General features: G+C 43.9%; 1 protein-coding gene across 4 annotated transcripts in view; it reads right to left on the bottom strand.

Moving 5' to 3' along the window:
• APLP2 (amyloid beta precursor like protein 2) overlaps positions 1 to 5,488 on the bottom strand; it is a 50,321-nt gene extending 44,833 nt beyond the window's left edge. Inside the window, exon 1 of one of the 4 annotated variants that reach the window (XM_081333686.1) lies at positions 4,940 to 5,488. In XM_081333686.1, the coding sequence (XP_081189812.1) occupies positions 4,940 to 5,071 (132 nt within the window). In that variant the 5' untranslated portion in view covers positions 5,072 to 5,488. The remainder of the gene's footprint in view (positions 1 to 4,939) is intronic. The other 3 variants (XM_081333685.1, XM_081333684.1, XM_081333683.1) reach the window with 3 other exon arrangements.
• Between the last annotated feature and the right edge of the window lie 9,046 nt (positions 5,489 to 14,534).

Raw genomic sequence — 14,534 nt, 5'->3', positions numbered from 1 at the left:
TTAAGTGAGTTTTGCCCCATTTCACCACCTTTCTTGCCACAGCTGTTAAGTGAATCCCTGCAGTTGCTAAGCTAGTCACATGGTTGTTAAGTGAATCTGGCTTCCCCATTGACTTTGCTTGCCAGGCCGCAAAAGGGGATCGCAAGACCCCGGGGCCACTGCAACCGTCGTAAATATAAGTCAGTTGATAAGCATCTGAATTTTGATCATGTGACCATGGGGATGCTGCACATAAGTGTGAATAATGGGCCAGAGGTCACTTTTTCCCAGGGCTGTTGTAACTCTGAACTGTCACTAAATGAACTGTTGTAAGTCAAGGATTACTTGTACTTTATTATTCTCTGCCTACAGTACAGGAATCTCCCTAGACATCTTGGTAAGACCAAGTAAGGCTCAAAGGTGTGTGTGTGGGGGGGGAGACCTTGCCCTCTTGTGTTTACATAGTGAGTCCAAGATAATTCCCTGCTTCAGTCCCGCTCCGAACTGGGACCACTGCATGCCAGCATATACAACCCATTGCTCAGAAGTTAGTATAACCAGCTTGCTCAACGTAACTACAAGGGAGGCCTAGCTGTGGTGCTGTCAAGGTAAACTATGTGAAGCTATTTCCACACATAAATGATACCCAAACTACTATCCTTAATTTGGAAGCTCTTCTTTTGCTTGGATGACACCTTTCAGATTTCAGGACACAAGTATTCAATGAAATGAGGCAGGCTGTTGGGTAAGCTATAAACAGAAAACAATGCACTCCCAAAATTAAACAGCAATTCTTGGTCAATAATTTGAATTTAACCTCTTCAAAGCACTCCAAGTATCTCCATTTCGTGACAGCTCTAAACTGTATTAATAGCCTGGCTGGTAAACATCTAGTTTGGTTCATTTGATCTATTCCTGTGTTTCAGCTTGCAACAGGGATGCTTTTCTTGACCAGCACCAATGCAGAAGGAAGCAGAGATAAGATTATTGCACTTCTACTTGCTACTGATATACATCTCCCATAAGACCCAGCTAGCAAAGCCAACTGGGAGGCAGCTGTGAGTTATAGCCCAGAAACCCTGGGAAAACCGCACAGCTAGCCTCCTGAACGAACTAAAAAGAAATTCAGTTTGATTTGATTTCATTTCATGGAAAACTTTACCCCGTATCCATTCAACGGGTTTTAGAGAACTGGCCAAAGGACTGCTTCATTTTTATCCATGTGATGTTTTTTTGCCCAGGGTGATTTAGAACTGCAATCTAATTCAAAATGTTTTTTAAAAAAAATATATATAAGTAGTATTTCATTTTACTGCATCCTAGCTCTCTGCTTATCACATTTTAAAAACTGTTTATGGTGGTCAAAGGGTCCAGTTGTGACCATCAGGATCTCAATTTGCCACGAAACTCAGCTCCGTCTGCTTACTATATTTTGCAAAAATGTTTCAAAGGTTAAACGGGAAGAGGAGAAAAACAGACCGCTCTTCTGATGCTGTCGGAGAAAAAAGGATATAAATACCATAAATGCATAAGGCCATAGAACTCTGCTGGTGTATTGCATTTGAAACAGAAACATTCTGATAAAAAAAAATGAGGGAATCCTATTAATATTCATAAAACCAGGAACGTGCACTATGAATATTTATGCAGGATTAAGCTTCACATACAAGTGCTTACACAGACAGGATGAGGTAGAAACAAACGTGTTAACTGTTAACGTTAAACAGATTAATGTCCGACTTGGTGCCGGAGACTTCTTAACTGAGAGGGGGGAAAAATCTACCTAATACATTTATGCCAAATCAGTGACTTAATGGAGAGCTCTAATGGGGAGAAAAATACAGCCCCCCCCTTTATTAAATCTTATGAAAAGCAAGCTCAGCTTTAGTTTCTTTTTAAATCAAAGCTGGCCAAGAAGGAAACAGAGGTCGTGCCATCAGTTCATAATCGGGAAACGGCATCCAGACAGGATACCCACAAGCAGCTGAGCTTGCGTTTGCTCAAAGAGGGGAAATGCCATCCCGTCAGAAGGCTTTAACAGGTGCAGAGATTTAATCTCCCCATCAGGAAGTGACACATGACAGCTCTCCATTGGCACGTTACCCGTGCCAAGCAACCCAATAGGGGCTTTTACTAGAATCCTGCATCCCATTCTCATCGTGCCACGTTATCATGCTGGCTGGACAATTTTTTTTGAGAGGGATCTAAAAGCGACCAACAAATCCACCACTATGCTGCAAACAAATGCGGAGGAAATCGAACCATTCTCCAGCAAGTTCCAGGGGAGAAAAAAAAATTGTCCTAAAATTATAAGGATGTGCACTGTGCCACAGAATCTCCAATGGAAAAAAAAACATGAACAGGGTCCTGCCTTCAGTTCAAAGATTCCAGAGAGATCTATTATTGCATAAGGTAATAAATCATAAGCAGGGGCTCCTAAGAATATTTCAAGTATGGTATGAAGAATTAGTCCTGCAAGGGGGGGGGCTGCAATTAATTTATGCAAAATTATCCGAGTACTCGGTATGTACCCAGGCCACAGAATCTTTAAAGAACAAAACATGAAGAGGGGCCCCATCTTCAGTTCAAATATTCTACACAGATCTATTGCATCTTAGCAGGATCTCCTAAGAATATTTCCAGCATGGTATGAAAATTAATCCTGCAAGGTATGAGGAGACACACATCACTGGAAAGTTATTTCTGTAAGCTTTGGAGAACTGTTAATAGCAAGTGCTTCCATTTTAATAAGAGGTGTTTCATTTTGAGAATTTGACTTGTTACTTCTTTTTTTATTTAACCTTATGCAGGTTGGGACTGAAAGCCATTTAACCAGAGAGGAATGTCTTCCATAAGCTTTAAGGCAGATTTGATTTAAGGGAGGGCAAGCATCCTCTCAGTTAAGAGTAACCATATTGGTATGCCTTAATTATACTCCCTAATAAATCTGAAGTCTGAAAGCCGATGCAATAGGCAGCTGATAGTGGAAAAACAGTCAAGCTCTGTTCACTAGATAACATCAGGTTGATCAAACAGATGCTTTCCCATGCGAACTGTTTCCTAATGCAAGCTTCTAGTCTGATCTGAAACCAGATTTCTTGCTCCTGTGCCAAGAATGCAGAGGTCAGGCCTCATAAATATGTCCGCACACACAAGGTAAAACAAAAGACTCAGGCAATTAACTCTGTAACCAATCTGATTAAGCTCCACCACTTCTTTAAAAGCTTTATAAGAAAACAAACTGCATTCAGCCACCCAATTAGTTTTATCCCAGAAAGGATTTAAGCAATCTTTTGCTTTAAATTACACCATGCCATGTCTTTTCCATACATCTCAAAAGAAAACAGACCCATGGGGATATATTGTAAGGAGACAGAATCCTAAACTGATTCCACAAACAGGCAAAATCCAGTTATAAAATGGCCAGAGGGGAGGAAAAAAACCAGAACCAGGAGCCAGCTTTGCTGTTCTGTACAAGGTCTCTATTGAACAACCACAGCAGTAGTTTAAGTGCAATCCAGTAATTGAATTTGGCCGGTTTATTTTACTAAACTATTACAACAACTCTGAATAAATGCAAAACACTTGCTTAAAAAAAGAGCTATAAACAGATCAGATTTGTGTAAACACAGAGAGCAAACAAGGGGGGGAGGGGGCAAGTCCTGGCAGATCAAGAAAATGCAAATATTCTGCCTCCAGGAAAGCGGAAAAGTACATTTTTCAAGGAGATTCTGGAGAAGGATGGATGCTGCAGTGTTGTTCGGTCTGGGTCAGAAAGGAGGTTATAAACATTACAGAAACGGGTAACTTCTCCCCTTCCCCAAATCTGCCCCAATACATCGAACACAGCAGAGACGATTCATCTTACAAAGGTTCATTCATTGGAATGGCGTTTTTCTTCACCACTGCCACCCTGTGAAATCCCACAAGGGAATCCATCGCTGGGGCCTCCCACCTTTCCTTCGCACTTATCTGTCATCCTGAGAGCCTGGTAAAAGCTAGCAGGATGGAAAGGAGGAGCCAAAGAAAAGAGAGACTTCATGCTTCTTCTTCGCTCAGACGCTTTTGAACTGCCTGATAAGGGGACATAAAGTCACCTTTGTAGTGGGAGAGGAGGGGAAAATGTCCCATAGACACACACACATACCCATGCTCAGAGATGTTTAACAGCACCTCCTGAGTGTATACAGACACACACACACACACACATGTATATGTATGGACCGTATTTGTTGAAAACATGTGGAAGAGGCATCTTGCAGTGAATAGACAATGGCTAAAATGATGTGTATATGTTTATGCATATAAAAATAAGGAGGCAGGTGGACTGCATATGTGTGTGTGTGCGTGCACGCCTGTATATAGCAATTCATTGGCCTCCTGATACATACATATATTGCAACCCCCGAAGTGTGTGATTGTGTGTGTCCGTATTGCAGGAAGCCGGTGGGTTGCAAAAAAGCAAAGGAAGAGAGACTGCAGGTGGAGATTCGCTGCAGAATCAGCAGCTGGAAAAGGGCTGGGTGTGTGTGTGTTTGTGTGTGTGTGTGTGTGTGTGTGTGTGTGTGTGTGTGTGTGTGTGTGTGTAAGGCAAACCTAGTTTTCAACCACCTCCAAGAAAGCCTGGAAAGCTTCTTGCACCGGGACCAATGACCGGCACGGGCGTCTGACTGCCATCCACCGGGGCGCCCAGAAAGAGGGGAGACCCTCGCCCAGCCCCGTGCAGCCGTGGCCATCCCCCCCCGCCCCGTACAAGGAAAGGACCCCCCCCCATCCCCAAGTGGGACCGTCCGCGGAGAGGAAGCGCCAAGCGCAGCGCCCTTTCGCGCTCCCCTTTCCCCGCGGGTGATGGACGCGCCCTCCGGGTCGGGACGCCTCGAGCAGCCCATCCGGGCGGGGGGGGGGGATGGATGGATTCCGCCGCCTCCCGCACGGGTCTCCCCCCCCCACCCGCGCCTACCTCGATGTAGCCGGCCAGCGTGGCCGCGGGGCTGCCGAGAGCCAGGAGCAGTAGCCAGAGAAGCGACCCGCCGCAGCGGCGGCCCATGGCCGGGAGAGCGCCGCCCGTCCGCGCCGTCCCGCACGCCTTCATCCCGCGCCGCCGTCCAGGAGCAACTGCCGCGCGGAGTCCGCGGCGGCGCCACCACCAGCCGCGCTTTCGTCATCGGGAGGGAGGGGCCGGGCAGACGCCCCGCCCCCTCGGCGCCAGCACATCGCTGGGTTGGCTAAAGCGCGCCACGCGGAGGCGGGAGCTAAGAAGACGGACGGTGCGCGCAACCAAAGAAGCCACCGAAGGGTGAGAGTCTTTCTTTCTTTCTTTCTTTTTTTTTTCCCCTTTCATTACGCCCGCCCTCTTTCAGAGGGACCAATCAGGCGGACTTTAGCGGAGTTTGGCATTCTACGCCCGCCTCCCCGCAACAGGACAGGTCCAGAAAGGAGGCGAAGCTTTGATTGAATTGATTATTGATGGATTATGGGCTAAGAAGACCGCATAGAATAGATCGATGGAGGTGTGTTCCTAACCTGGTCCTTCAATCCCTTCAACGGTACATTAAATTAAATTATTCGGGAGAAGGGCGGTATAGAAATTAAATAAATAAATAAATAAATAAATAATATTAAAGCTATTCATATTCCATTTTTGGGTTAAATTATAGATAATGTAAAAAATATCAACATCAAATCATGAATCATGAACCATAATTCTTTTCTTGCTTTAGGGCCATTGCCAAATGGTAATGCAATCCCAATCGCTGGGCTGTGGGAAGCTTATGGTTTGCTTGACAAGCAGACCACTTTATTTATTAAATTTATTTGCCCCCCCCTACCCCCATCTCAAGGGACGCGGTGGCTCAGTGGGTTAGGACGCTGAGCTTGTCGATCAGAAGGTCGGCAGTTTGGCAGGTCGAATCCCGAGTGCCGCGTAGCAGAGTGAGCGCCTGTTACTCGTCCCAGCTTCTGCCAACCTAGCAGTTCGAAAGCACGTAAAAATGCAAGTAGAAAAATAGGGACCACTACGGTAGGAAGATAGCAGCGTTTCATGCGCCTTTGGCATCTAGGCATGACCACATGACCACGGAGACGTCCTCAGACAAGCGCTGGCTCTTCGGCTTTGAAACGGAGATGAGAACCGGCCCCTAGAGTTGGAAACGACTAGCATGCATCTGCAGGGGAACCTTTACCTTTACCTTTTACCCCATCTCATATCAAAACGACCTAGGGCGGCTGGAAGGAATTGCAAGCTTGCTAGAGAAATTGCGGGGACCTAAAACCCTTTTATTTGATGTAAGGTTGCAATAATCCAGAAGCCCATTAAAAAGGCAGATGTAAGAGGGTGCTATCTTTCTTGGCTGAGCCCTAATTAGTGTTTTATTCTTGCAACCTGAATGGTTTTATATCCTTCTCAAAAAAAAATTAGATAAGTTTCTAAAAGTTTAGGGTTTTTGGACTCAGGTGTGGCTGTAAGTCTGTATTTCCAATCTAGTGCATTTTCTGCATCCTACTGTCTTAATTCGATCATCGCCAACTGATGTCTATAGAAAGAGAACATAAAAGGACGGCCTTGGCAGAAAGAAGGAAGATTTGTCACCAAGATAACATATAAATGTGGCTTAAACTTATGCAGATAAAGATTTATCAAAGTGCTTAACACAGATGTTGCCCCAATTCATATGAAGAGATGGGTAGTCCATTACATATGACTAGGGAGCCCACCCAACATGGTCGTATGCCATAATGGTCATAAAATGGGTCAGTTACATGACTGACCCAGTTTTATGATCTTTTTGGGGGCTGGTTGTTTACCAAACAGGGTGGTAAGTACTGGTTTTCAGCAAACGTCCTAAAATGCGGTCACGTAACCATGGGACGCTGCTAACAAATGTAAATGCAGCCATGTTGCAGAGCTTCCTAACTAACAGAAATTTAGCAAAAAAGTCAACTTTGGGGGGCACTCCTGAAATATTTTTTTTCCTTACTTCAGATTTTTCAGGGCATCTGCTACAGACACGAGAATATTCTTAGGAGAATGCTGGACCACTGAGTCCCGTATTTCAGAGAAATTCCAGTTTTTTGTTCTCAGCGAATACTACAAAGGTTTTTTTTTTAATGAAACAAGCCATTCTATAAAAGAATTACAATGCTGTTGCTTAGGGATTAATCCGAAATGCAGTTTTTTCCCTGCAATTTGTAATACAGTTACTTATAGATTTTTTTTCCCCCTCCAGTGGAATTTCGAAGACAACCTTTTGCTGACTCGATCAATAACCTCACCTGCAACAGGGCTCAAGTGTTTGAAAGCTTGGTTCTCTTTATCATCTTCATGGCCAAAGCTGCAGGAAGGATACATGGCTTGATAGAGAGGCCTCTTGACCCAAAAGTTTGCATTTCAGAGTCCAAGCTGCAAAACTGGAGCTGGGCATTGACAACATCTGGAAGCAGAGGCATTCATTAAGGAACAGGGAAGGAAGGAAGGGGGGAATCTTTATTTCCATTTTCTTTTTTTAACCCTTATTTGAGTCAACCACAACTAGTGGGTTCACACAACCTGCAAGCCAGCAAGGAGTTCACAACTTGGATTTGCGCTGAGTTCCTTCAAATGTTCCAACAATGGGTAGATTTTAGGAGGTCAAACAAGGACAGTTTTTAAATGCATAGCCCCATCCTGTCAACTGTATTTAATTGGTTTCATTTCAATGGAATATTAAAAAAAGTGTTTTTCTCTCTCCCCTTGCTCCATTCTTGGCTTTCTGCCTGCAGGTTGTCTTCGACTTATCACCTCCCACTTAATGACTGTTGCAGCCTCCCCATGGTCATGTGATCAGAATTAGGACCTTGGCAGCCCACATGTGTTTACAACATTTGCAGTGTCCTAGGGTTCTGTGATTGCCATTTTGTGACCTTCCCAGCTGGCTTCCGACAAGGGAGGGAAACCATATTTGCGCTTAAAAACTGCAGTGACAGAGCAGTGGCAAAAAAAAAATCATATAGTTGTGCACGGCTCACTTAACGGCCGCCTTGCTTTAGCAATGGAACATTTGGTCTCAACTGCGAAACGTTTTCAAGGGTGGAAAAAACAAAAGTCCAGTTGCCTTTTGAAAAAGCCCCTTTGGGACAGTGTGATGGGCACATGCAGCGGTTGTGTTGCTCTTAGGGTTTAGACCAGGGATGCATTGTGGCAGGGGTATCCAACTTGGGCAATTGTAAGACTTGTGGACTTCAACTCCTAGAATCTGGGTTCTGGGTGTTGTAGTCCACAGGTCTTAAAGCTGCCAGGTTGGCCACCCCTGACTTAAGACTTTCTTGTGCTCTGCCTCTTGCTACAGAGATGGGAAGTGGGGGGTGGATTTCTGAAAATATTGCACTTTGGAATGGGCAATTTCTACTGGTTCCACAGTTTGCTTACCTTAAAAGTTGTTTGCAGAGGCCAGGTGTTCCCTGCAGGCATCTAGAAACTCCATTTGAAAAGAACCTGAAGCCCCTGGCAATGGAAAAATATGCAGGAGCTTTTTTGTCATTCTACAGCCACATTTTATCCCAAATGTCTATGCCTGGGAAATGATGGGAGGGTGGGGGCGGGGTGGGGGGAGGGAAACCTTCCAGTGGAAAGGAAGCAGCCATGTCAGAGCTTTAATTAGGAGTTCCCACCCGACCATCATCGAAATGGAAAATGATATCATTTATAATAATCCAGGTGGGTGAGATAGTTGCTAGCCTGAGCCAACGTTGACATCAGGAATTGCAAAGCAGTTTGGGATGCAGGGAGAATGGAAGATCATGGCTGAACACATCCATCCCTGGAAATCTTTTCTTTTCTTTTTTAATCAGGAAGGGAGGAACTAAGATAAGCAGAGGAGGAGAGGGAGGCCTGTGATACAGATAAAAATGTTAATTTATGGGGACTGCTGCAAGGGAGTGCTGGGTTGGAATTTTCAGTTGAAATCTTGCAAAGGTCGCTTGATTCCCCAAGGCTTTTCTAATGACCGCTTTCTATGTGAGCGGGATATAGAGTATTTGCTTGATATATATGCATTACACTAAGCATTATACTGCCTTGCTTGAGCTTAAAACACTCTACAGCTAGTCCTTGATCTCTGTTGCAAAGCAAGACATCTGTTAAGGGAATTTTTTTGCCCCGTTTTACGACCATCCCTGCCACAGTTGTTACGTGAATCCCTGCGGTTTTCAACTTAGCCATTCGGTTGTTAAGTGAATCTGGCTGACTTTGTTTGTCAGAAGGTTGCAAAAGGGGATCGTGTGACCCTGGGACATGGCAACTGTCGTGAATATGAGTCAGTTGCCAAGCATCACGTGACCACAGAGAGGCTGCAATGGTCGTAAGTGTGAGAAACGGTCATAAGTCACTTTTTTCAGGGACCTTGTGACTTTGAACGGTTACTAAATGAACTGTTGTTAAGTCAAGGACTACCTGTATAAGCCTAAGCATTGTGGTTTATTGACTGAACTTTTATGAAGTCATGGCTTGGCAGATCCATTTTATTATACACTCACAGACCATCATGGCTGAGTGTGATGTATGAACAAGCTCACTGCTAGTATATTCTAGCCATATGACTAATTTATATTCCACATACCAGCCTTCATTACCTATTATCTTCCTGGTGTTTTGTTTTGTTTTTTTTTGTGGGCGGGGTGGGGGTGGGGGGGTTGATGCCTTTGAGGCAATGTTGGTTTCTGAAGAATGCCTGGACAAGTCCCTGCAGTTTTCATGGTAAGATTTTAGAAGTGGTTTGCCCTTGCTTGTTTCTTCCTAGGCTGAGACTGAATGGCCCAAAATCACCCAGCCAGCTTTCATGCCTAAGGCAGCACTAGAACTCACTGTCTCCTGGTGATTGGCCCAAGGTCACCCAGTCAGCTTTCATGCCTGATGTGGAACTAGAACTCACATCTCCTGGTGAGTGGCCCAAGGTCACCCAGTCAGCTTTCATGCCTGATGTGGAACTAGAACTCACATCTCCTGGTGAGTGGCCCAAGGTCACCCAGTCAGCTTTCATGCCTGATGTGGAACTAGAACTCACATCTCCTGGTGATTGGCCCAAGGTCACCCAGTCAGCTTTCATGCCTGATGTGGAACTAGAACTCACATCTCCTGGTGATTGGCCCAAGGTCACCCAGTCAGCTTTCATGCCTGATGTGGAACTAGAACTCACATCTCCTGGTGATTGGCCCAAGGTCACCCAGTCAGCTTTCATGCCTGATGTGGAACTAGAACTCACAATCTCCTGGGAAGTGGCCCAAGGTCACCCAGTCAGCTTTCATGCCTGATATGGAACTAGAGTGGCCCAAATTCAGGCACCTGGCAACTGGCATATATTTAATGACAGTTGCAGCATCCTGGGGTGAAGTGATCTCCATTTTCAGCCTTGCCAGCTGAGTTCCAACAAGCAAAATCAAGAGGGAAAACCCGGATTCCCTTAACAACCACTTCTCCTCATTGTAGTTATTCGTTTAACAACCTACAATTAAAGCCTTAGGAATCTATCTATCTAGAACTTCTAACAGTGGTACTGTAGCTTATAGTCAAGATCCTGCCAAATTTCTACTGGAATAAAGGGTGCTGGGCAGGTGCTTTGGAACCGCCATCTTTCAGGCAGTAGCTGAGTGATGGGTGGGAGAAAGGCTTCAGTGGAGACATCCCTTCGTCTGTTTATTTTCCGTTTTATAGCTTCTCCACTTCTCCGTAATGTGCCATCCATCTGGCTTTCAAGCTAGGAATGCCAGACAGGTATTTTAATTAAAATATTTTTTTTAAGTCTAATGGTGGCTTACGTTCTCTCTTAGACTGATGGATTATGATGGTTCTGTCTCAGCAAGCAGATGCTTTTCGGCCCAGCCGCTGCATTCTTATTTCCAGCTATGGCTTCAACCAGCAAAAATGGAAGTAATTTTTTTTCCCCAAAAGCACTAAGAGATAGAAAGGAGGGTGCGTGGATAGCCTGCATATGTGTGTGTTGTGTCTCTTGCAGGGCCGGCTTTCCATTGAAACACTGCCAGAGTCTGGCCTTGGAAGTGGGCCATAAGGTATGCAGCATGAAAATAGCACTTAGCCAGCAAAGTCCGGCCCAGCCTTCCTCTGCAAAAGAGACAGGTTTCTTTTGTTCCATTTGTTACACTATAATAATATAATCACGAAATATAAAGTTATAGGGAAAGAAGGGCACTTTGCATATGAATGCATGAAAAAAAATAGCTTTTCCTTTGTTACCATCACACTCCTCTTTCTTTCAATCTCTGTATTCCAAGCAAGATTAAATTTAACTTGCAAGCTACTGGGGTGGGGGTGGGTGGGGGGTAGTATCCTATTGTGTTAGGAATGAGCAGATTTGGGGTTTTTGTTTTTTTGTTGGAAGCTCCGCTGGGGTCTGAAGCCGAACAATAGGAATGTAAAATGGAAGACACTAAAACCAAAAAATTATTTTCTACGTCAGAAGAACAGAGCAGAGACGGGACAGTCCAATCTCTTCCACCCCATTTCTTCATTTCAAGACTATAATCTTCAGGGAAGCATTGCTGAAGTCATATAACCTATGAAGGCAAAAATGGTTTCTTTATTGATGGCTTCCAATGTTGTGTGAATCTTCCGTAGTTGGTAAGCCATGTTTGGAAGTTGAGTCGCGGTAAACGAGGCTTCTTTTCTTTTCCAACGTTTGGTTGGAAACGTTTCACAGCTTATCCCTGTAGCTTCTTCAGTCGGAGCGAGATGGTTAGGAGGACCTCATGAAGCTACTTGGAAAAAGATTGAAACATTTTGAACCAACAAGAAATGAAGTTCAATTGCCATGATTCAACTTGCAGACAATTCTACCTGGATGAATAGAATCTTCACCAACATATTGGTAAACCATGGTTTACCAACTGTAATTATAACCAACTATAGTATAGTCAGCAAACTAAGTCACAGCTTTACATAATGTGTGAACAAAGCCACTTTGATATCTGGGAAACCAACCCTCACTATTCTACTACAGATCACCCAGAGCTTTCAAGTGGATCCCAGTTTTGTGCATAGATTCATACACCCATGTACACAGAAGACATGATATCAATAAAGTTGGTCCATAAAATGGGGAAGAAAAAGCTGAAAAAAATGAGTCAAAGAGGCTAACTGCATAATTTACTGAATCATAAATTATAGAAGCACATAGGTTGAGTTGCCCAACCAACCATAACTTACTCTTAGGCCATTGTGTAAATCCAGTGGCTTGTGACCAGTTTGAGTTTCACTAAATGTAAACTCTGAAAATTGGAGTCATCCATGTATAGGTTAACTGTCAGAGTCTCACCCAGGGCACAGAGTAGATCTTTTGTAGAAACCTAAACTTTCATCAGGTATTAGCAAGAAAAATTAAGGGCAAAGCTCAAATAGATAAATTGATTTTATTCCCATCAGGGATTTCTCGGAGAGAAAGTATGAATGACAAATAAGAAGGAAGGAAGAAGGGAATCTGTAAAAGAGGAACAACTTTTGTTTTTACGTGAATATATATTGGATGGATGAACAGAAAAAGATCAATGAATTTGTGGCTAGATGGAATTAAAGAGATCCTCAAAACCAAAAAGATTTTAAAAAAGAAAAGCCAGTGAATGAAGTAATGGAGCAGGTGGTTGAAGCAAGGAGGTTTTGGAAAGGTAGAAAAGTATAAATTAAACTTTTTTTGGTCTTACAATTTTTGCTCCTTTTCTGTGCTTTGCCTAATGCCGCTCCCTTGACAAGTAATAGCATGATGGATGTGCATGTACACTTATATATACATCTCCAAAATGAAAGCTGCAGATGGCAGGGAGTTTTTGCAGAGGGCGTGGAAGACACACACACACACACACACACACACACACAATGCTTTCTGCCCTCCGGTTATGGGAAAGTTCCTCAAAAAGGTTAGGTGGAATGAATCATTTCTGCTTTCCCCAAGCAAACCACAACACACCCAGGTACCTATGCAGGAAATGCATTCTGTTAAAAAGATTGGTGCTTTTCTTCTTTCTGGGTGCTGCTAAGTCTTTTGTAGCTGAGAAAGCCAACTAAAAGGTCCTAAGCACAGCTAATTGTTGCTACTGCATAGTTGGCCTTCCATCTGAACGGTGATGAGACGTAACTGGGAGCAAGTTGTAAAGTGAAGCTGTTAACCTCTTTTAGAAGAAAGAAGAGGTGAGACAGTTCCATTTTTGAAACAGGGAATTTAATAGGATATCAGACCGAGCACGCGATTGGGGGCAAGGTTGCCCTAAAAATGATTTTTGATCAACAGCTCAACCCTTCTTCCCTAGCCTGTTGACGTCCTCTAGATCAATGTTTCTCAACCTCAGCAACTTTAAGAGGTGTGGACTTCAGCTCCCAGAATTCTCCCAGTCAGGATACTGGGAGTCGGAGTCCACACCTCTTGAAGTTGCGGAGGTTGAGAAACCCTGTCCTAGATATCTCGAAACTGCAACTCAGAATGGGAACAGCATCTAAAGAGGGTGGTAACATGCTCAAAAAAGGGGTCTGTTAATAATTACTAGGCATGAAGTTTAGAGGTCCCCTGACCGGGATATCTCAAGTAAGCCATAAACCGTACAGACTAATATTGGGCCAACATCAGCCTTGATCTTCCTCTGCAAAGAGGTTCCCCGAAATAACAATTGTTGGAAAATGAATATGGGAAGGTCTTGATATCTTTCTGGTTATTTTGGAAGCAGAATGCCAAGTGAGATGGGATATGAGCCTCATCCATCAATCTCTTCTTACCTTCTTCAGATCTTCTTAGATCATTCTCCTCCGGACTAACCAGGATAATTCAAAATTCAGAAATTCACTCCCACTGCTGAGGAAATTTTCCTGATTTTTTTTTAAGATACAGGGTTAATCAAGTTTGGTATACGGTATCTTACTTTTGAAAGAGGATTCAGTTCTTTTTACACCATCCAGTTGAGCTCCATAACACGTGGTTGCAGATATCCACTTAAGGCCCTAATGTCTTTTCAAAGATTTGGTTTCATAACAATCTATTAAAAACGCTTTAAAAATGTGATGAATTCCACATCTGCTGTGCAAATGAAATGATTCACCCGGGCCCTTTTAGTTGCTGAGTATCAAATATTTTATGGCTTTTTGCAAAGTATTCTTTGGGCGCCATTTATGAAAGATTGTTTTCTGTCAGGCAAACAATACGAAATAGATTTGGCACGTCAGAACCCCACATACATCTAATACAGGTAGTCCTTGACTTACGAGAGTTTGTTTAGCGACCAGTTTGCACCACTTCGGCAGAACCGGTAGCTAATTTTTTGTTGCCCGGGCCCAGAATGGACTTCCGGAAGCGGCATCCACAGAGAACCGGTTGTTCCCATATTTGAATCCCACCACTGCTTACAACCATTGCAGCATCCCCTTGGTCACGTGATCAAAATTCAAACATTTGGCAACCGGCTCATATTTGTGATGGTTGCCGTGTCCCGGACCACATCATCACATTCTGTGATCCTCTGACAAGCAAAGTGAAATGGGGAAGCCAGATTCACTTAGCAACAGTGTCACTAGTTTAACAACTGCAATA

Source organism: Vipera berus (assembly GCF_964194415.1).
Source record: "Vipera berus genome assembly, chromosome: 8".
NCBI lineage: Eukaryota > Metazoa > Chordata > Lepidosauria > Squamata > Viperidae > Vipera > Vipera berus.
This window is presented reverse-complemented; position numbering and strand designations above follow the sequence as displayed.